Source organism: Eumetopias jubatus, unplaced genomic scaffold (genome assembly GCF_037043125.1).
Source record: "Eumetopias jubatus isolate StellerSeaLion01/CBP00866 unplaced genomic scaffold, mEumJub1_p1.0 scaffold_1, whole genome shotgun sequence".
NCBI classification, from domain to species: domain Eukaryota; kingdom Metazoa; phylum Chordata; class Mammalia; order Carnivora; family Otariidae; genus Eumetopias; species Eumetopias jubatus.
The window spans coordinates 154,130,795-154,154,759 of record NW_028274807.1 but is presented as its reverse complement, the minus strand read 5'-3'; the positions used below and the strand labels follow the sequence as shown (position 1 = coordinate 154,154,759).

General features: G+C 42.9%; 1 protein-coding gene across 1 annotated transcript in view; it reads left to right on the top strand.

Annotated features, from left to right (window-relative positions):
* The first annotated feature begins 1,396 nt into the window (after window positions 1-1,396).
* SUSD5 (sushi domain containing 5) overlaps window positions 1,397-23,965 on the top strand; it is a 63,081-nt gene continuing 40,512 nt past the window's right edge. The window contains exons 1-3 of the mRNA XM_028107038.1: window positions 1,397-1,487; window positions 11,370-11,547; window positions 15,543-15,661. Of these exons, the coding sequence (XP_027962839.1) occupies window positions 1,397-1,487; window positions 11,370-11,547; window positions 15,543-15,661 (388 nt within the window). The remainder of the gene's footprint in view (window positions 1,488-11,369; window positions 11,548-15,542; window positions 15,662-23,965) is intronic.

The following is a 23,965-nucleotide window of genomic DNA, read 5'->3' as shown; positions in this document are numbered from 1 at the left end:
GGTAGTCTTTTGATGTCTGTGTCCTAGTTCGTTGTCTTGGGGACAAGCATCTGTTCCTTTTAGCACCAATTACTTGTTCATCTTCCTTAAATATCTGTCTTATTTAAGTTTGAGCTTTTTTTTGGACGGATTGGAGCCTCCCACAGGGTCAGGAACACTGTGGGCACTCCCTACATATCTGTTGACCAGTACATGAAGATGTAAGGGACTTGCACACTCTACAGTGTCACGGGTGCCCCAATTACAATACTGATCTTTATTACTCCACGGGCGAAAAATGCAAATCCTCCTTCCCTCACTGAATGATGCTAATGCTATGAAGAGGACAGGGGGTGAGCGGGGGAAAAAGGAACCAATCCAGAGGTGGCCACTTTATTTTTATTTTTTTTTTTAAAGATTTTGTTTATTTGACAGAGAGAGACACAGTGAGACCAGGAACACAAGCAGGGGGAGTGGGAGAGGGAGAAGCAGGCTCTCCGCTGAGCAGGGAGCCCGATGTAGGGCTCGATCCCAGGACCCTGGGATCATGACCTGAGCCGAAGGCAGACGCCCAACGTCTGAGCCACCCAGGCGCCCCAGACGTGGCCACTTTAGAATGTGGATTCCCAGCCCAGATCAACAGAATCCGAATTTTAGGCCCTCTCCTGGTCAAGGAAGCCTTGATTTGGAAGGTGTGAAAATGGTGACAACCACGCCCTCACTGTCGGTGCTGAGAAATGTTAGGGCGTACATTGAAAAGTCGTGAAGGAAGCGTCTCGAAGATGCTCCTTTCTGAGGGACTTTCAAGCTCCGCTTTTAGGAGTCGTCTCGCTGTTCCGTGGGTTTCACTCCTTAGAGTGAGGTTGGCAAGTTAGATTCTTCTTTTTCATAAACATGTTCTTGCTCTGTGGCAGGACGCCAACTGCAAAGTCAAGAGGCAGAGGACAGAATTAGGCATTCGGTTTTGAATGGTCCTCCCGGAGGGCCCGGCCTCTCAGACTGCGTCACCCTTTCGCCGAGGGCCCCCCAAGCAGGCGGGGGTTCCCTGCAGCCGGCTCTCCCCGCCTCCCCGCGCCCTCACCCTCCGCCCCGGCGGCGCCCCGGGAGCTCGGCGTCCGGCGCAGCCTCTTTTGGTACCGAGGCCTCCAGGTGCCCGGCGCGAAGGCGGAGCTGGGTCCAGCCGCCTCCCCGGCGCCTCGGACGAGACCCCCGGGAGCTCGGGGGCCCCAGCGCGGCGGCTCCGAGCGCCCGGCCTCCCAGAGCTGCGCGCGCTCCTCCCTGCGGCGCCGCGGGGCGCGAAGCCCACGGAGCAGAGCGCAGCGCGCACAACCGAGTGGCGCACGAGGGGCAGTGGCCGCGCAGCCGGGCCCGCCACCGGAGCCCGCACTCAAGCCCGCCGCGCGGGGACGCCTGGACCATGGCTGCCGAGGGACGCGGCCCCTGCGCCCAGCTCTGGGCGGCGGCGCTGTTCCTGCTCGGTCTGCCGTGCCTCTCCGTGCGGGCGGATGGTGAGTGTGCGCGGGGTGCCGGGGGTGGCGCGTGGGGTCCAGGTGGGGAAAGCGAGGCTCGCTGGGGTGCTCCCTCCCGCAAGCCTGAAGGGGAACGACGCGAGCGGCGCCCGGGCGACTCTGTGTCCCTCGCCTGACCCACCGGGTCTCCGCTCGCCCCAGCGCCCCCCACCCCAACCCCGGCCTGTGAACCCTTCCTCCAAGCACCGCAGAAAGCCTGTGCGATGGTCCGGGAGCCGGCCGCTAGCTTTCCGATCTTCATGAGAGGTCTTTACAATGAAGTCACGTCTAGGGTGCCCTAGAACCTCTTCTGCCGAGATACTCCACGTGTATTAAACGTACTCCTGGTGGCAAGGCGGAGAAGACTCCCTCGGTAGTTTGGCTTGGTCCAAGAATATTTGAAAGATGAGTGGAAATCAACTAGATAAAGGGGAGAGGAGAGTGTCTTGTGGGGGAGGAAATAGCATGTGTAAAGGCCCTGTGAGTGGCAGGGAAATTGGGATAAATGATAAACTGGCTGGAGCCGAGATTGCAAGGTGAGGATGTCGTTTGTCACAAAGCTGGAGAAGTAGATGAGGAAGAGATTATTGCAGGTTATAAGAATCGATCTGCTTTGTTTGTTTGTTTCTTGTTTCTCGAACCTCAATTCAGCTTTCAATACTTCTCTTAAATTGGCAGGATCAGAGCCTTATACCGGCTAAGTTTCGAAAAGCTAATACAGCTGTATTTTGATTTTGGAACAAAACCCCGTTGACTTGGTGAAGGAGGATCTGAAAGAAAAGAAGCCAGCAGTTCTCACATCCATGAGCAGTTTCTAGAAAATCCAAGCTTGGGACAAATTAAATTGATGAAGGAGAAAAACCCTTGCCTGATTTGGGATGCTTTGTGTATTTTTAAATGTCATTGATATTTAGTAAGCAATATTGGGTGAAATGAGAAGACCCCACAAAAAGAAGCATGGTGGTTAAGGAAAGGAGTAAAGTAAGAAAAAACTTCCAGATATTATCTTAGAATTTTTGGTACTTTTTGTCCTAAGTGCCAGTTTGAAAAACTCTTTGCTCCTAATTAAGGATGAATGCCTTATTTCTTCATATCCTCAGAGTGTTAGAGAGGAAAACAGTTTTAACTTTGAAGGTTCCTCATGATAACTGTTCATGTTTTAAAAATTGAGATGTAATTCACATAAAATTTACCATTTAAAAATTTACGATTCAGTGGTTTTTAGTATATTCACTATGTTGTTCAGCCATCACCATGATCTAATTCCTGAAAATGTCTGTCCCCTGAAACGAAATCCCATACCTATTAGCAGTCAATCCGCTGTTCATTTTTTACTGTAGCATTTTTTTTGCCTGACACTGAGTCATGAAAATTAGCTGATTTTAAGGAATGCAAGTAGAATAAATTGGAGCTAGTATTAACTTTTGGAACAATGTATACTATTGTACCACCTTAATTCCTTTTAAAGAAATATCTCTGCAAACCATGAGACTTTAGAGTTTCACCCTATTGTTACTGCTTAAATGGAATGCCAAGTGGATATGGATCAATATTTTGCGCTATCTGGCTTGAGGTGGGTCATAGAAAAATGGAGGCAGAAATATCACTGGAGAAGGAGAGAGTAACCGCAGCATGAGAGCTTATTTTCTTGTTGCCCCTTGCCAGAAATGCTTCCGTTTCTCCCTTCTCCTTTCTTTCCTTCTCCCCCCTTCCCCAATTATGGGTACACTTGCTTTCAAGAAACTCCATTTGCTGAGTTCCAACTTTTATAATAGAACCATTGAAGAATTAGAACCTATATTATGAAAGGATTCTTTTCTTTACCAAATATATGTTTAACTACTACCACTTTCCACATTTAGTTATTTGTGTTCTACAGTGATGGAAGGAAGAAGAAGAAATGTTCAGCTAAACTGTGATGTGTTATAGACATTTGAAGAGAGACTTGGAGTTCTTAACTCTATGGACCTATTAAAAATAAGCCAATGAGATAAAATAAAGAGCATTTAGTTTACATTTGACTAATAAGATATGCATCTCATATATAAAAGATATCTGTATTTTTCCCCTTTTTCTACTGTACTTTTAAAATACTTTTGAAATTGAAAAATTTTCACATTAACTGAACGCAAATTAACTGCATTACAGGAAAAGATTCGTTAATTCAACAGATAATTTATTGAGCATCTACTGTAGGCTAGGTACAGGCCTTGCTGTTGGGGATAGAATGGTGAGGAGAAATAGGTCCTTGCTATCAGGTAGCTTAAAATCCAATGGGTTAGAGAGTCAGTAGATAAATCATTACATGAATGAAATGTGAAGTTGTAATTTTGATAGATGATGAAATTAAAGGATAGAGGTACTATGAAAGCATATACTAGGAAGTTTGGATTTGGTGTGCGAGGGTCTGAGGGGGAAGAATGAGTGTCTGGGTAGAGAATAGCATGTACCAAAAAAACTGTGAGCCAGGAAAATGGGCCATGTGATAAGAGACAAAATGACTGGAGCCAAGAGTCCAAAGTGGAAGTGGTTTGAAATGATGCTAAGGAAATTGGAGTGGGTACAGTGAGGTGGGTCCTCATAGAAAAAGTTTTGTTTTAATCCAAAAAAGGGAAAGAAGCCACTGGATGATTTCCAGTAGTAGAGTGACTGATAAGATTTGCGTTTTGAAAAGATCACCCTGATTGTGATGTAGCAAGAATGGACGGGACCAGGGCAAGACTAGATATAGAGAGGCCATTTTATTTGTGCAGGTGAGAGAGGGTGGAGGTATAGAGGTGGATGGGGTGATTGGAAAGGGTCTGGACTGAAGAGAAAAATGTGAGTGATCTGTTTTAAGTATAGTCTTTGAAACCATGTGTGTGGATAGAATCCTAGGGAAAGGTTTCACAGTGAGAAGAGATGACCTACAACTGAGCCTGGAGCGAAGGAAACAGATTTAGGGTTATTGACTCTGTGTACATGAGATATATTGGCCTATAATTTTCATTTCTTAAAATATTCTTGTCAGGTATTGACATCAGGATTGTGATGATTTTCTTTTAAGATTTATTTATTTATTTTAGAGAGAGAGAGCATGGGAGAGGGGTACAGGGAGAGAGAGAGAGAGTGTGTCAAGTAGACTCCGCGCTGAGAGCAGAGTCCAATGTGGGGCTTGATCTCACGACCCTGAGATCATGACCTAAGCCAAAACCAAGAGTCGGATACTTAACCAACAGAGCCACCCAGGTGCCCCTAGGATTATGATGATTTCTAAAATAAGTTGGGAAGTTGTTCCCTCTTCTGTTCTTTGAAAAGATTGCCACAAGGTGAGCTGTTGTTTTGCTTTATTTAGTGTTTGGTAGTGAGGTCATATGTGTTTGAAGTTTTTCTCATGGGAAGAATTTATTATTTTTTAAAGATTTTGTTTATTTATTTGAGAGAGAGAGCAGAGTGGGAGAGAGACAGAGAGAGAGAAGGAGGGAGAGCACAAGCAGGGGTGAAGGGGCAGAGGGAGAAGGAGAAGCAGGCTCCCCACTGAGCAAGGAGCCTGACTCAGGGCTTGATTCCAGGACTCTGGGATAATGACCTGAGCTGAAGGCAGACGCCCAACCAACTGAGCCACCCAGGGGCCCCTAAATGATGAATTTAATTTCTTTAAGTAGATAAAGAGATATTCAGATTTTCTTATTCATTTTGGGTCAGTTTTGTTAAATCTGTTTTTTTTATGAAATTTGTCCATTCCATCTAAATTGTCATCCAGATGTACTGGCATATATAACATCATAATCTCCTTATCTTTTCACTGTCCATGGGATCTGTAGTGATGTCCCCTTTCATTCTTGATATTGCTAATTTGTATTTTCTCTCTTTTTGTCTTGATCAATTTTGCTAGGGATTTATCAATTTTGTCATTCTTTAGAAAGAAGCAGCTTTTGACTTTATTTTCTCTATTGTATGTCTGCTTTTCATTTCATTGATTTCTGTTCTGTCTTTGTTATTTCCTTCTACTTCTTTAGAAACTTTAATTTTATGTTCTTCTGTGTTTTTCAGATAGAAAACTAGATCATTGATTATCAACCATTCTACTTTTGTTTTGTTTTGTTTTGTTTTCAAGATTTTATTTATTTATTTGACAAGAGAGACACAATGAGAGAGGGAGCACAAGCAGGGCGAGTGGGAGAGGGAGAAGCAGGCTTCCCACAGAGCAGGGAGCCTGATGCAGGGCTCAATCCCAGGACCCTGGGATCATGACCTGAGCGGAAGGCAGACGCTTAACGACTGAGCCACCCAGGCACCCCAACCATCCTACTTTTGTAATATGAGCATTTGAGGCTATAAATGTCCCTTAAATACTACTTTAGTTTCTCTACCAGTTTTTGTCACTTACATAAAAATGTTTTATTTCAGTTGTGGTTTCTTCTTTGAACCATGGTTTATTTAAAAATATATTTTGTGATTTCCTTGCACAAGGGGATTTTCCTAGTTATTACTTTGCTATTGAGAGGCAGTATAATTCAGTGGTTAGGATCACTGATATAGAGCCTGGTTTTGTATCCCAGCTGTGTGATCTTGGACAAATCATTAATACTAAATCTTAACTATAAGATAGGGATTAATAGGGGTGCCTGGGTAGCTCAGTCAGTTAAGTGTCTGCCTTCAGCTCAGGTCATTATCCCAGGATCCTGGGATTGAGCCCTGCATAGGGCTCCCTGCTCAGTGGAGAGCCTACTTCTCCCTCTCTCTCTGCTGCTCCCTTTGCTTGTGTGCTCGCGTGCTATCAGATAAATAAATAAAATCTTTAAAAAAATAGGGATGGTGATAATAACACCTACATCATAGAGTTGTTATAAGAATTAATTTAATGAACATTTGTAAAGCAATTTGAATAACACCTGGACCATAGTAAACACTGTATAAGTGTTTGATAAGTAAAACAAATGATTTTAGGTTGTTTGTATTGTGGTTTAAAAATATGCTTTGTATGATTTGAGTGTTGAAAAGTTTTTCAATTTGTCTTGTAGCTCAGTATTTGATCAATTTTATAAATGTCCTGTGTGTGTCTAAAATGAATGTGTATTTTGTAGTATGCAGTATTGTGCATTGATCTTTACATCAAGTGTGTTAATTTTGTTGCTTAAATCTTCTATATCCGTTCCAATTTTTTCCTGTTTTATCAATTATTGAGGAGGATTGTGTTTAAAATTATAAATACTGTGAGGGACGCCTGGGTGGCTCAGTCATTAAGCATCTGCCTTCGGCTCAGGACATGATCCCAGGATCCTGGGATCGAACCCCGCATCGGGCTCCCTGCTCAGCAGGAAGCCTGCTTCTCCCTCTCCCACTCACCCTGCTCTTGTTCCCTCTCTCACTGTCTCTCTTTCTGTCAAATAAATATATAAAATCTTTTTAAAAAATTATAAGCACTGTGGATTTTTCCAAATCTCTGTGTAGTTTTGTTAATATTGCCTTCTTCCAGTCTAGAGTTGTTATTTATTTAAGTGTTTAAAATTATTTTATATTACTCATGAAATAACTATCATCATAACAGAACCTGTTCTTCTCTAGTGATGCCTTTTTCAATAACAGCTTTATTGAAATATGATTCATATGCCGTACAATTCACCCATTTAAAGTGTGTGATTCACTGGTCTTTAGTATACTCACAGAGTTATGAATCACTACACACAATTTTAGAACATTTTTTGGCCCCCAAATAAACCCTATACCCATTAGCATTTACTTCTTGTTTCTCCTCAACCTCCCAAGTCCTCAGCAACTACTTTCTGTCTCTGTGAATTTGCCTGTTTTGGACATTTCATGTAAATGGAATCATAAAATATGTGGGTTTTTGTGACTGGCTTCTTTCACTTAGCATAATGTTTTTATCCATTTGCAGCATGTATCAGCACTTCATTTCATTTTACTGCCAAATAACATTCCATTGTATGGATATTCATACCGTACTTTGTTGATCCATTCATCAGTTGATGGTCATTGGATGGATTCTACTTTTTGGCTATTAGACACAATTTTACAATTATGAACTTAATTTATTATTTACTACACATAATGCTGCTATGAACATTCATATAGAAGTTTTTATGTAAACATGTGTTTTTAGTTCTCTTGGGTATTCACCCAAGAGTGTGATCCCTGGGTCATATGGTAACTCTATGAGGAACTACTATTAACTGAGAAACTGCTAGGCTATCTTCCAAGGCAGCTACATTCTTTTACATTTCCACCAGCAGTGTTTGAAGGTTCTACTTTTTCCACATCCTCATCATCACTTATGTCAAAACATGTCTTTTTGATGATAGCCATCCTAGTGGATATGAAGCAATATCTCGTAGTTTTGATTTGCATTTTTCTGTTGGCTAACCATGTTGACCATCTTTTCATGTGCTGATTGACCATTTCTTTAAAAATGTCTATTCAGGGGCGCCTGGGTGGCTCAGTCGGTTGGGCATCTGCCTTCAGCTGAGGTCATGATCCCCAGGTCCTGGGATTGAGCCACATGCTTGGCAGGGAGTCTGGTCTCCCTCTCCCTTTGCTCCCTGCTGCTCGTGCTCTCTCTCTCGCTCTCTCTCTCAAACAAATAAAATCTTAAAAAAAAAGATGTCTATTCAGACCCTTTACCCATTTGTTAAATACCATTTTAGCCCTTCTTAAGTATACAATTCTGTGGCATTAAGTATATTCACATTGTTGGGCAACCATCACCAACCACTGTTCATCTCCAGAACTTTTTCGTCTTTGCCAGCTGAAACTCTGTCCCCATTAAGCATTAGTTCTCTTTCCTCCCCACCCCAGCCCTTGGTAACCCCCATTCTATTTTCTGTCTCTGTAATTTGACTGACTTATTTCACTTAATGTCTTCAAGATTTATCCATGTTGTAGCATGTGTCCAATTTTTCTTCTTTTTGAGGCTGATTATATATATACATACCACATTTTGTTTATCCATTCATCTGTTGATGGATGCTTTTGTTGCTTCCACCCTTGGGTGTTGTGAATAATACTGATATGAATTTGTACAAATATCATTCAAGTCCCTGCTTTTATTTCTTTGGGCATATACCCAGAATTAGAATTGCTGGATCACATGGTAATTTCATGTTTAGTTTTTTGAGAATCACTGTATTATTTTCCACAGCAGCTGCACTACTTTATAATCCCACCGGCAATGCATAAGGGTTCCAATTTTTCTCTACATTTCTGCCAACACTTGTTATTTTCTGTTGTTTCTTTTTTTATTAATAGCCATCGTAATGGGTATGAAGTGGTATTTAATTGTAGTTTTAATTTGCATTTCCCTAATGGTTAATGCTGTTGAGCATCTTTTCATGTTCTATTGGCCATTTGTAAAACTTCTTCAGAGAAACATGTTTTCAAGTCCTTTGCCCACTTCCAGTCAAGTTATTTGGTTTCTTTAATTGTTGTTGAGTTTTTGGAGTTCCTTACCCATTCTATATACAAGTTTCTTATTAGATGTGTATTTGCAGAAATTTTCTTTCATTCTATGGGTTGTCTTTTTGCTTTATTGATTTTGTCCCCTGAAGCAAAAAGTTTTTAATTTTGATGAAGTTCAATTTATGTATTTTCTCTTTGTTTGGGCTTTTGTTGTTATATCTAAGAAACCACTGCATAATCCAAGATGACAGAGATTTCCTATGTTTTCTTCGAGGTGTTACAGTTTTAGCTTTTCCTTTTAAGTCTGATTCACTTTGAGTTAATTATCGTGTAAGGGGTGAGGCAGGAGTCCAACTTCACTCTTTTACAGGTGCCCATACAATTGTCCCAGCATCATTTCTTGAAAAGACTCTTCTTTTCCCATTGGATAGTCTCGACACCCTTGTTGAAAATCAGTTGGCTGTAAATGTGAAGGTTTATTTCTGGAATCTTATTCTTTCCTCCATATCTCTTTATTATCTTATTATTTTCCAACTTTTTTGTCTCTTTACTAGATTTTGGATGCTTTCTTCTGATTTCTGTTTCAAGAATAAGTTCTTTGTTCAATCGTGTCTGATATGCAGCCAAAAATATCCATTGCATTTTTAATTTATCATTGTATCTAATTTCTAGAAATCCTATCTGGCTCTTTTTCTTATCAGCTAAGCCACTTTTTATAGTTTTCTATTCTTTGTAGGTATTTTCAGATGTGCCTTTTATTCCCTTATATGTAGTAATCATCACTGCTTTATAATCTATGCCGATTAATACCAGTATCAGATTTCTCTGTAAGTCAGTGTCTGCTGAATGTTTTATATGTTGCTTCTCACTAGTGGTGTCTTGTTTCCTACACACTTAGTTGTATTTTACTGTCATTGTCATTGCCTTTGAAAAAAATATTTGCATGGGATTTCCTGAAGCATAAGATGAAAATATTTTTTCTCCAGACAAGATTTATGTTTGTTCTTATCAGGTGTCTGGATAAATGTCGATCTCAAGCCACTTTAAGCTAAATTCATGGCTTAAAGTATCTCAGAGGCCAGTTTTTGCAATTCCCAATGAGGATCAGTGCGTGGGTTCCTAGCACCAAGACAACTCTTCCAACTGTGCCTTGAGAATGAGGGGAGGGAATATTGTTTATCCTTGTTCACTCTTATCCTGAGAGTTTAACCCTTCAGGGTCCAAGCTTTGTGTATTAATATGTGCATGAGATGGTGGTAGAGGTGGGTGGAGAGGTCTATCACATTACCTACCTTGTGAGCCCTGGGCTTTCACTTTTATCTCCCTTGCTCGGGGGCTTGGCCATCAACACTTTAGTTAAATTTCATAATATTTTTTTCCAGATAGGCAAATGCCATTAATACAAAAGTGTCTTGGGGCACACGCTTCTCCAGACCAAACCATCAAGTATAGCTGTTCAGGCTGTGTATTGCATACTGGTACCAAGTCTAAGGGAGGACCAGTCACCTATAGATATGTTTCTTGTGAAACATTTTTGCATTTTTCTCATAACTTTGGTTCCAAAGCTGAGGGATAGTTATATTTATTATAGTTATTTTGCAGTTGATAACAGTTAAAGTGTCTCATTCTAATAAAATCAGTATATTATGATAATTTTGCTAATAGACAGAAGTGAAGTGTCTCATTCTAACTGGGTGTTTTTCTCCCCTGCCTTTATCTTAAACTTGGTCAGGTTATCTAAGGCATTGCTTCATCTCTACAGGAAGCTCCTAGGGACTGCAGTGCTCCCCTCCTCCTCCATGGGTTTCTTGCCTAAAGCTCTCTTTTGCTTTCAGCCTCAGCTTCCACCTCTGCCTGAATTCATGTTTCCATTCCACTCATCTGCCACATGTTTTTTGAGGCCCTCTACATGCCCATGTGCTGCAGCGAGCCAAGGTGCACCAGATATGGCTTCTGCTATTTCGTCCAGTCTGGGAGAAATGGCAGCAAGCACAAGTGAACTCATTGCGGGAAGGGCCTGACAGTGTCCTGAGACAATAGGACAGAGAGAAGGGAGTGGGGAGAACTGTGTATGGGGTCACCCTAGGGCTGGGGCAGAAGGCAGAGCTGAGACCTAAATCAGTGCCCTGGACACCAGCTGACCCAACTCAGGGGAATGGAGAACACTGAGCCTTACCCCGTGGTGTTTGTAAAATAGCTTGTAGAAAGGAAGATTTGAAGGGTTTATCCAGATAAACATACCAGAGCAGATGGTTAAATTTTTTTTTTTTTTTTAAAGAAGACAGGAGCAAAAAACAGATGAAAACCCCAAAGTAATTGTCATCACCTAGTCCCGGGGATGAGTGCAATGGGGTAGTTGCTGCCCTCGGGTCTTCAGGTAAGCGGGAAACTCCAGTTTTGACAGGTGTCTGCCAGAGAGTAAGTTTGCTGAGGTTAAATTCCCATGGATCCTGGAGTAAGCCTGTGTTCGTGCTTGTCCCCACACAGGGAAGCTTTTTGTGCTGGAGTCTCAGAATGGCTCTCGGGGCCTAGAACTGGAGGTGGCTCGGCTTTCCTGCAAGAGCAGGGGTGCTCACCTGGTGTCTGCGGAAGAGCTGCGGAGGGTGGTCCAGGATTGTGCCTTTGCAGTGTGCACCACCGGCTGGTTGGCGGATGGCACCCTCGGGTAAGTCAGGTGTGCTGGGGAAAGCTCTCCTTCCCATTCACCCCCGCTACCCTACCAGGGCTTGTATGGGAGCTCAGTAATTGTTTTATTGAGGTGCCAGGATAGGCAACATGCAATGTGCAGTAGCTTCCAGCACATTCTTGTTTTGAGTTCTCAATAAGAACATTTTTGTGGCGTTCTGTCACAGTTTTTCCCCCCTTTGTTATTTTGAATTTCCTTTTTAAGTTACAAAAATAATACGTGCTTGTAAAGAATTTCAAATAATACAGATACATGTAAAAGTACCAAGTTTTTTCTCTTTTTTCTTTTTCCCCACCTCGCTTGTAGTGACTCTTAACTGGTATATATTCTTTATCTCTTTTTCTCTGTGAATATTCATCTACATACATATGAATAGGAGGATGGTAGGGCCACAAATTCTTTCACGTTACTCCCATTGATAAGTGGGGTCTGTGTCCTCTCCCTTTGAATCAGGAACGGTATAGGATTGCCTTGACCGATAGAATACAGCAGGAGTGATACCATGTGACTTCTGAGGTTAGGTCGGAAAAATCCATGCCCAGATTTCTGGGACAGTCACTTTTGAGATGTCAAGTAAGACGTCTGCCTATCCTGAGCAGGCCCTGATGTGAGGAAGCCCAGGCCACGGGGAGATGCCCCACATAGGTGCCTCCACCGACAGCCCCCATTGCTGTCCCAGCCCATAGCCAGCATTAATTGCCAGAAATGTGAGTGAAGGTGCCTCAGTGTGAGTCTCACCCCCAGCTGTTGAGTTCTTGCCAGGCTATGAGTCTTCCCACCTCAGGCCCTAGACTAGAGACTAGAGAGCAGAGACAAGCCATTTGCATCGTGCCCTCTCTGAGTTCCTGACCCAAGGGATCCTTGTGGAGAAATAATTCTTGTGGCTAGCTAGGAGAAAACTGCCCATTCGTTCTGCTAACTGCTTCTTTAGTCATACTCAGAAAAGGCAGGAGCCCTTCCACTGTCTCCTTCATGCCACAGGAATGTGAAAGAGCAAAGTGGGCTCCAGCAACTACTTTGGCTGATAATAACCTTGAAGATGGGCTGGCAGATGGCCATAGAAAACACACACAACCAGGCTGACTTACGTCTCTGGTTGTGTCATGTATGAAGAAGCAGTTGATTAAAGAGGACAGCTAGGCTACATCCAGAGCCTTCCAGTGACTCTGGACCCATGGCCCTCTCTGCCTGACATTTTACGTCCAGATTCCTGAACAGACAAAACAGGTCCTATACATGCATGTTTCCACAGTGTAGTCAAATGTGGATATTTTTCATAACTCTGTTATTATCATTGCATCAGATAACCAGGGTATTCAGGAATTCTGAAGAGCCAGCTTGGAACCAGACTTCCGTCTCCCAGGCATCGCAAATCAGGACTGGGTCTTTAGAAAGGTCCATCCTCTCTAGGTTTGCTCTAAAATGTTAGGACATATTAGTAGATCTCTACCTTGCTGAGATAATATTTCTTTGTAGCAAACATACTTACTTGATATATTTACTACATAACATATTAATTCTAAAAATAAAACTATTTTAATGTTTCTGGAACCAAGAAGCATCTGATCATCAGTATATGCATTTCACTGTGGGTCTTTCCTATACAGCCATCCCCCCTCCACACTGAAAACCAACTATTAAATGCACGGTGCATCTTGCAATTGATGGCATAGTAAATATATAGTAGATCTGATCTGTATGTCCGTGAATTTGTGTTGAGTGTACACATAAATCCAGAGGAGGATGGAGGCCTAGAGTGGTGAATACAGAATGGGGAACCACTTGCCTCCTGGAAGCTTTTGCAGATTCCATAAAGGATGGCTGAAAAACAGTAGCAATTTAGATGGCCCCATAGCACTAGGACAGAGATTTGAAGTCAGGTTTTTGTGTAGTCAGCGCCTGCAGAGTCTTTTGCTTTGGGCTGGGACTTTACAGGACCGTACCCCAGGAGTAAGAGTAAGTTGGAAGAAGCTTACAGGCCCTCATAGTAGCCACAGCATAGCTCAAAATCCTCTGGAGCCACGAATGTGGGTTGAGATGATACTGGAGTTCCAGTGTTCCCAATAGCTAGCAGAACTGATTTTAAAAATCCTCTCTAGAAGGAGATAACCTTATCCTAGGCAATTTATTTCCACAATTTTTAGAAAATATAGGATTTGTCCCACAATATAAAATAAACAGTCACATAGGAGATAAGGCAACCAGAATAAAGACAATGAATAGAAACTCTAAATATTTGCATTGGTAGATACAGACTTTAAATAACTTTCTCAAATGTTCAAAGATACAGAAGACAAGAAGGAGAATTTTGGCAAAAGACTGAAACTATGAAAATAACCAAATGGAAACTCTAGAAATGAAACATACAATAACTGAAATTAAGAGCATAATGGATGGATCTAACAGCTGATTTTAAAGGAGCCAAAGAAAAAATTAGTGAACTAGAAGATATTTCAGAGGACGTATCCAGAATAAAGAACAGAAGGGAAAAAAAGGATGAAAAATACAGAAGAAAGGGTCAAAGGAAGAGATGCATGTAATTGGAATTCTGAAAGAAGGAGCAAAAGCAATATGAGACTTATCTACGACTGAAGAAAAACACCCAGGAACAGATTTAAGAAGCCCTACAAAACCTGAGTAGGACAAATAAATTCAAACTTAGTACATCATGGTGAAACTGGTAAGAATCAAATATAAAGGAAAAATATTAAAAGTAATAACAAGTACCTTCCAAGGAGCAACAATAAATGGACAATAAAAGCCCCCAAAAAACTGAGTGGTACTTCAAAGAGCTGCAAGAAAATTATTGCCAACCTAGAATTTTATACCCAGAGAAAATATCTTCCAGGAATAAAAGTAAAATAAAGACATTTTCAGACAGACAGAAGGTGAGAAAATCCATTATATCGGACTTGCACTAAAAGAAACACTAAAGGCTAATCTTCGGGCGGGAGAAAAATAATTACAGGTGGAAGGCTGGAGATGCAAAAAAGAAATGAATGTCAAGAGTGAATACAGGGTAAATTGAAATTATGTAATTATATAAAGCAGTAATAATAATACCAAACACTAAAAAATGGCACATAGATCAGGTAGTGTTTTAAGTATGCTAATACATATTATTCTAAGTATTTTTAAGTTATATTGTTGGAGAAGAGAATAAAAGTATATTAAATATTAATAAGTCATAACCACTAAAAGGATAGTAAAAGGATATATAACTTCCAGACCAATATGAAAAAGAGAATGCCAAAAAAAGATTCAAACAATCAAAATAGGGGAAAGAAAAGAGAGAATGTGCAGAACTAATAGAAAGATGGCAGATTTCAATTCAAAGAGATCTGTGATTAAATTAGGTGATTAAAATAGATGAGATGCTCCATTTAGAAAACAAAGTTTTTTTAAAATTCTACTATTTGCTGTTTGCCAAAGATACTCCTAAATAAATCATGGGAGAAGAATAAATTATGGTTTGTTAATAGGTAGCATGTATGTAGAACAGAATGATACTAAAACCATAACGTACTCAAACTTATAAGATGCTACTAAAGCTATATCTAGAGGGAAATGTAAAACATTTAGATGCTTGTATAAGAACAGAGAAAAGGCTAAAGGTTTATGAGCTAAGTAATGATCCATTTTAAGAAATCTGAAAAAGAATAGAAACAAACCCCCTCAAAAAGAAAGAAACTGATAAGAAGAGCAGCATTTTAAAACACACATACACTAGAAAAGATCAACAACGTACTGGCATTGAAACTTGAACTGATACATGTGAGCTTCAACGGAGGCATCACCTGTGTCTTCCTGATTGCAGGGCTTTGTCTAGGAAGAGTACTTCCCTACTGATGCTTTCAGCCAAAGATTCTAACTCAGAAAAATCTCTGCTGATTGGGAACTGATGGCAGAAAAGAATTGTTCTTTCCTATTCTTAGTTAGTCCTCCTAACACAGTGTCTTCTTTGTCTATTTCAGGACAACCGTGTGTAGCAAAGGGAGCGATGAACAGCAAATCACGAGAGCTGTTGATGTGAGAATTGAAAGCAACCCAGTTCCTGGTGGCACGTACAGTGCCCTTTGTATTAAGGATGAAGGTCAGTGCCGGAGCCTTTGTCAAGTTTCTGGAGGGTGCGCATGGTGGTCGCCATCTTAGGTTGCATTCTCCAGAGGCAGACTTTGAGATGAGGAAGTCTTCCAAAGAAAAGCCAATAGGGCAATGGGGGCAGTGGGAAGAGAAAGGAAGTAGACCAAGCAGTGTGGCAATACTGAGCAAAGTCCACAGTGGCAGTGAGGTGGGGGTGACCTTGGCTCAGTCCTACAGGAGATCTCTGGAGACAGTGTAGGTCACCAGTTTTTCTGATCAGAGGTGAGAGCAGGGGTATTTATACCATTGTGCCTGTCAGTCGTTGGCTGCTTCAGAGGATGTAAACTTCCAAGCACTTGTGGTTTATGCTGTGTGCTGGCAAAGGGTTCCAGGAGCCTGGGAGCCACCTTCCAACAAAGATGCAGAGATGCCCACCAGGAACCCCTGTGCATGGAACTGGTAAAGGTATCTAGGCAATACGGGGCAGACCCCTGACAGCATCTGCTACAGTTGTTGATGTAGCTTGCCCTCCAGTCTCTCTTCAATGGTGGACAGCACACGAACAAGGAAAAAATCATTTTTCTCCAAAGGAAATTTCCTTCAGGCTGCATCCTAGAGGCACCAAATCCTAATCTCCAGGGAAGGGGTCGGAGGAGTTGGGAAATCAGAGAGCCAGGTGAACCCCAAGGCCCTGGTTGTTGCTTGTTAGATACTTATCAGTGACAAGCTTCCCTGCTCCTATGGGGTCTTCCTCCAGAAAGTCTTCATTTGCTCATTGCTATGGAAGAGTGTGTTGGGAGAGTCTTCTGATATCTGCCCAGTTGAGCTACTGAATGTTGTGGCCTTGCTCTGTAAAGCTTGGTGAGAACAATATCCCTGGTTTGTTTTTCAAAACCACGTAAATAAATTAAGATGATCCTTTGAATCCCAGACATAGGCAAAAGTTCAGATCCCTGAGAGAGACAGCACAGAGCCAGAAGAAAAAGAGCATGATCTTCTTTCTTCAGTGATCTCAATGAATATGTGGGGCTTCTGAATCTTCTCTTTCCCTGCTGAACAAGGGGTATCAGTTAAGCTTTTGCTATGTAACATACCACCCCAAAATGTAGTAGCTTAAAACAACTATTTATTTAGTTCACTAGTTTTTTGGATCAGCAGTTTGTGTCTTTCTGCTGGTCTTAGCTGGGCTCATTCCTGAGTCTACAGTCAGCTGATGGCTAGGTGGCCTTGCTTCTGGGAGTTGGTGGCTGTTGGCTAGGGTGCTGGGGGCCACTGAGCCATATGTTCATCATCATCCAACAGGATAATCTGGGCTTTCCACCTCACCGGCCTTCAGACAGGTTGTGTCTGTGCAAGTATGTGCTCCTTTTTGCCCACAATTGTAGTGCATGAAACCAGAGGTTGGAAACATCCATTCACATCCTGTAGGGCACCAAGCTCAAGCCATGACAGTGACTCCAGAACTGATTTTTTGCCAAACTGATATAATGTGCCTTCCGATACACAGCAATCAGAGGAACATTACTTCAATTCAGTGGCATTCCTGCCAAAAATGCATAACTTGGATCTACTCAGGAGGAAACATGAGCCAAACTCAAATTGAGAAACATTCCACAAAATGACTTTAAAAAATGTCTGGGATGAGAAAGGCGAAGCGACACTTCCACATTAAAACAGACTAAAAAGGCTTGACAATAAAATGCAAAATGTAATTTGTGATCGGGGATTGTATCCTGGACCAGAAAAAATAGCTATAATTGATAAAATCTGAGTATGGATTATGATTTAGGGACAGTTTAATAACTGTACTGCAGTCCTGTAAGAGAATATCTTTGTTCTTGGAAATGTGTGCCAAGGTTTTAGGAACAAGGAGACATCATATCTACAGCTTATTCTCGAATGGCTCAGAAAAGAATTACAGGTATAGATATACATATGTATTCATATATGTGTATATACGCATGCATATATTTGTTTCTGTATAAATAGATATCTATATCATCCATCTAGAGAGAGAGAGAAATGATAAAGCAAATGGGCAAAATAAAAACACATTGGTGAATCTGGATAAACGGTTTTATAGGAAATCCTTATTCATACAATTTTTCTGAAATTTTGAAATTATATAAGAATGAAAATTTCTGACCAAAAAATGGTCTACATACTTCCAAAAACAACAATAACAACAGGAAAAACAAACACAAAAACACTGAATTATGAGAACCAACAAGGGAAGACAATTCATGACAGCTGTCAACCTATGTGAGGAGCGATGCCCCTGTGTGTGGCTCATTAGCGTCAGGGTGCTCCAGAGCCCTGCCTCCCAGAGCAGTTTGCCGGAGCCTCGCCTGGCCTCCTCGCACCTCCAGGGCAATCCGGATGAGCTCATATGGGGAAGACTGGAGTCTTGGTCCTATGGGCCTGATTTAGGAGGAGGCTTCAGGTGGGCCACAAAGGGGACTCAGGAATGCATGCTGAGGGGAGATTAGTGTTGGAGGGCTGCTCCCTCTTGAGCATTCTAGAAAAGCAGGATGGATTCCCCAAAGTCACTCACAGAGAGCACTGTCCCTGTTGAGCGCTGCCTTTCCTCCTTTGGGAAGAGCCTGTAGAGCACTCCCTCCCGGCCTCCGCCCTACTCGGTGAGCCGTCACTTTTCCTCAGTAGAGCCTTTGTTGGCAGCACAGGCAACAAGGGAAATCTGTGTGCTGAAGGAAGGTGTAGAGCCTCAGCAGAAGCCGAGAACAGGCAGTTCCTTGAGGTTCTGCAGCAGGGGAGGGGCGGTCTGGTTCAGCGTTCGCGCGAGTGCCGTGTCATCTCCTAAGGTTGCCTTTTTCCTGATGATGCTCCACGGCACTTAGCTCCATGCTGCTGCTTCTCTCTGGCAAGATGGGAGGAATGAAGCGTGCTGACTCCCAGATTGGTAGACGAGTGCCTCATGAAAAGCCCAGAAGGAAAACAGAGCCTGTGGAATATCCAGGCAGCTTCCTTCCTGTGTTTCTTTTTTGAAATAAAGCTCATCATGAATGTAGACTTTTCTCATTTTCCTTCCAGTATTTTTGTTTCATTGACAGTGAATTTCCAACCCTGTGGTGATCTCACTTAAACTAATAAGTGAAGTTATTTTTAACCAGCTGGATGCTGATGAAATAAGCTGCCTCCACTTGGGTTCTCTGGCTTTGCTTCTCTTGGCGTCTTGTCTGTGGGGTCAACGGCATGGGGTCTGGAGGCTTCACGTGTCCTCTTGCCTTCTCCCTGTTGCACCCCCCCAAGGCTCCATGTCGGGTATGCTTTTGTTCCCCTGCATACTTTACTGTTGCCTGTATTTCCCTAAAAACAGAAAAAGAATTATTCCCTTCCTTTATGTCATCAAGTAGAGCTGGATGCTCACCTTTTTGAGAGCAATCAGGAATTTGTGAGAGTAGCCAGTTCCCAAGTCTGCCTAGAGGAGGCCCTGTGCCTCAGGATTGACTTTGGGGAAATTCTCCCACTGCTTTGAAGAGACTGGAATCCATTAATTGAAGGTTTTGAACAGCTGATAAAACTGATATAGTTTAGGTTCTCCCAAGGGAGTGTGGAAGACTCTGAGCTTATTAGCAATTAACCTGGTATTGGCCATTTGTTTATTTGTCCAGGGTAATGTGAAGTCTAGTGCCCAGACTTATGGGAGAGAGAGAGAGAAAGAGAGACAGGACTCATCCTCACCCTCAAGGAGTTGACAGTGTATAAAGATGGGTAAGAAATGAATGTGTCTAGGAGGGTAATTAGGGAGGTTCCTGTGGTGGTGGCCGTTGAGGTGGAGTTGGAAGGAGTTGGTTTCGTAGGGATAATGGTTAGGGAAGGGCACAGAGGACACTGCAGACAGAGCAGGTGGAGCAAAGCCTGGAAGCATAGATCCCAGGGGTTCGGCGGAGACTCACTCTGGGAGAGCCATTGTACCATTGCTTCAGGGAGTGAACTGGGGTCAGAACATCCCTGTGGGCCTGAGAAGCAGCTGGGCAGGACTGAGGTGTTTGCAGAAGGCAGCCCAGATAATCCCCACTGCAGGAAGCAGGGATGCCCCCTCCTCTGCCACCCCCACCCCCAGGCCTAGACAGCATCAGGTCTTGCTTTCCCAAGACTGAGGTCTTCCATTCCAAAAACTTGGGCTAGAATAGTCCTGATGCACAAACAGCCAGTTCCCAGAGATGCTAGATGTCTGGGCAGCTAGAGAAAAAGTGCCAGTGGGTCCTTAGCCCATGGGGCAGATAACGGTGATGTCTCTGTGACCTGGGGCTACAGGCACCAACAATCTGGGCGGACTTCTCCACTTCCCTGCTACTCAGAAGAACTGCGGCTGCCCTCTGAACCTGTTGGTGCATTTAGGGAGCCTGTGCTTGGCTTTCTTGTATGCGCTGGGAGGAGGAGCCCAAGGTCCTGCCTCACAGACACACATGTGAGCCCCCAGAGATGAGCACTCCAGTGGCAACTTTGTTCTCAAAGTTCTCGGAGGTCCTTGACGATGTACAGTCCCACAAGAGCCTCTGGATCAGTACGTCACCTCATGACCATCTGTCATTAGCTTTCCTAGAGAGTGTCCTCATGGGGCTCAGAGTTCTGCGGAAAGAGAACCTAGAGCCAGGTGTTCTCCAGGTAGAGCGGAGGCCACACAAACATTTAGAGGATATCATTAGAAGGGTTTATAACACCTCCCTGAATCCCGCAGCAGCTCATACAGGCTCAGAGAGTTAGAAGCTGCCCAGCCCATCGTCAGCAGTGATTAGAGTGTGGATCTTTCTTTACTCTAAAGCCCAGGTTTTCTGCTCCGTCACACAGTATGCCTCAGGAACTATTAGCTTCCTTGACCGTCCATGGGGGCAGATGCCACCCAGGCAGCCGGCACAGTGTCACAGAGTGGAGGGCAGCCCTCCTCCCAGAACCACACCCCTGTCTAGTGTCTGCCTGGGGCCTCCAGGCTTCAGTTGCACTTCTGTTTATGCTTTAAAAGGATTAATAATGTAGATTCCCTGCCCTTCATGTCTCATCTTTCATTGGTAAAAATGAGCTAAGAGAAACTTGGAGGTGTGGAGAGGATCGGAGTGCCAGAGGGCAGGTGGGCCGGAGCCACCCCTCAGTGAAGCCAGAATCCCATTGACCGTGATGGAGAGTTTTCGCTCACGCACACTCCCTCCTTGGGAGGCCGTAATCAAAGCCACCAGGATTTCTGACTCATATGCAATTCGGTTCCAGACCTGCTTCCTTCTTTCTCCTGGGCACCTCCCTATATCCATCAAGGCCTGACCTGCCTCAGTTTATTCAACAGTAAGATCGTTTAAAAGCCTGTCTTCCCAGATGTGGGGACTCAGATCCACACAGCTAGCTCTCCTATTGTGACTTTTGGGCAACTCATCAACTTACAGCAACATTTGGACTCTTAACATTTCCCTGCAGTAAACCACACATGAGCATTCCTCTCTGTTTGTAGGGGCCAAGAGTTTCAGGTATACTTTACAGATAAAAATGTTGTAGTTTTTAAATTTTTTTTAATAATCTCTATACCTAACGTGGGGCTTGAACTTACAGCCCCGAGATCAAGAGTTGCACACTCCACTGACAGAGCCAGCCAGATGCCCCTAGAGAAAAAAAGCATTTAACGGAAAGACCTGCACTCATGCATGATTTCACACCTCGGAGGGCCTGGTTTGATGCAGCTGTGGCGAGGGATGGGGTGGGTAGCTGGGGGCCATGCAGGCCTTGGGGCAGAGTCAGAACTGCCTGAACTACCTTTTACCCTCAAACTGTGAATGGGGTCACCTTGGGGCAGTGGAAAGGGCTGATCTAGGGGAAGAGATGTTTCCACTTTCTACTTTTAACACAACTCTACTGAGTGATCATAAAAGAGAGAGAGGAGGAAGGAAGGGAAAAAGTAGACGAGGTGGGCAGAAGGGAAGGAAGAAATAGCAAGTAGAATGAAGTGAGAGCTATGACATGGAAAATCTTCCACTACATATTATGCGGATCTCAGAATATGTATAGCATGACCTAATTTATGTCGTTAAAAAAATGTGCTTTGTACAGGAAAGCGCTTAGTGTGTTTGAGGAACAGTGTACCTGGATTGTTTAAGTGACAAAGGAGTAGCCCAAGATAGGGCTGGAGAGGTAGGGAAAAGAGCTAGCTATGCAGAGATGAGAACATTCGGCTGAGTTTTAAGGGGAAATGGGAAACCATTGCAAGGTTTTTAGCTGGCAGCTGATTTTTGAAAAATTTCTGAAGATCATTTTGGCTGCTAGTGTGCAGTCCGATAGATTGGAAACCTCCAAACTTTGTGCAAAGTGCTCTGAGCCCTCTGTTTATGACAAGAAGGTTAATCGGAACTAAACCATGTTGTGTTCAAGGGAAATAACACCTCAAACACAGTAGTGCACAGTGGGCTCTGTACCCAGAATCCCTGGGTTCAAATCTTGGCTCTATCACTTACCTTTTTTTTTAAAAAAGATTTTATTTATTTATTTGAGAGAGAGAGAATGAGAGATAGAAAGCACGAGAGGGAAGAGGGTCAGAGGGAGAAGCAGACTCCCTGCTGAGCAGGAAGCCCAATGTGGGACTCGATCCCAGGACTCCAGGATCATGACCTGAGCCGAAGGCAGTCGCTTAACCAACTGAGCCACCCAGGCGCCCTTATCACTTACCTTTATTAGTATTCATGATGTAGAGATGTTGAGAGGACAGAATAGGACAATGCAAGTAAATCACTTAGCCCAGTGCCTGGCACAGAGTAAGACCTAGCAAATACAAGCGGTGACTGATTAGTATCTAGCTGCATACAAACGCTAACAATACAGGGTGATAGTGGCATGGTTTCTTCACCTTGATTTCTAACTCTATTTCTAATAAAGCAACCCATAATTTCTTTTGAAAACATTGAGCAAAATTTAATATGCATATGCCATACAACCAAGCAATTCCATGCCAAGGTATTGACCCAAGAGAAACATAATGACCACACAAAAATGGGTGCACAAATGTTTGTAGCAACTTTATCCTAAAAGCCAAAAACCGGAAGCAACCCAAATGTCCATCAGCTGGTGAATGGATCATAAAATTACGGTACATCCATATCATGGGTTATTTGGCAATGAAAAGAATGAACTAGGGTACCTGGGTGGCTCAGTCAGTTAAGCATCTGCCTTCGGCTCAGGTCATGATCTCAGAGTCCTGAGATCAAGCTGCATTGGCCTCCCTGCTCAGCGGAGAGTCTGCTTCTCCCTCTCCCTCTGCCCTTCCCTGCCATTCATGCTCTCTCTCTCTTGCTTGTGCTCCCTCTCTCTCAAATAAATAAAATCTAAAAGAAAGAAATGAATGAACTATTAGTACATGTAAAACATGGATGAATAACATTATGCTAACCTAAAAAGTCAAACATAAAAGGTTACATACTATATTATTCCATTTGAATGAAATTCCAGAAAAGGCAAAACTACCTGTGACAGACAGTAAGAACAGTGGTTGCTTGGGTTGAGGTTTGGGAGGGCATCCAAGGCCAGGAGCAAGGAGGAGAGCTGTTCTATACCTCCATTGTGGTGGTGGTTATACAATTGTATATATTGACCAAAAACTATTAAGCTGTACACTTAAAATTGGTGAGTTTTATTAATATAAATAATATTTAATAAAACAAAAAAAACAAGAAAAAAATTTGAGCAGCTTTAGAATTCCAAAATTCTTTCCCTCCAGAGCTTTCTTGCATATATACTACCTCATTTAATTCTCAAAGCCACATTGCAGAAAGGGTATTATCATTCTTTCTATTCAGGTGATGCAACTGAAGAACAGAGAGGTTTGGGGCACTGTCTTTGGTCACACAGCTCCTGGAAGGTGCATATGGGAACTCTTACCCAAACACATTCCTGTCCCTGCTCTTCCAAGTTCTGTGCAGCAGGGCCTGAGAGCCAGTCAAGCCTGATGCATCTATCTCCACGACTCCTGTTGACCCTGAGACTGCAGCTCGAATAATCTGGACTTGGCACATGCTTCAAATTTTTTACTTCAGGAAGAGAATATGAAGAGCTAACACCTGCTGTAGCACCCACTGTGTTACCTGTGTTCACTTGTTTAGCACAGCAACCCCGCAGAAAGTTACTATTGTTATTTTACAGATGAGGAAACTGAGGCACAGCAAGGTTAAGTAACTTGCCAAAGTCACACAGTTAGCAGGTAGGGGAGCAAGGCGTCAAACCCAGACACTAAAGGATTTTGTTCTCTGAGGCATTCTTCTTTTTACCCTGGAACAGCTCATCTTCCCTGGGGACTGCTGTTCCAACGAGGAGGTTCGGTACT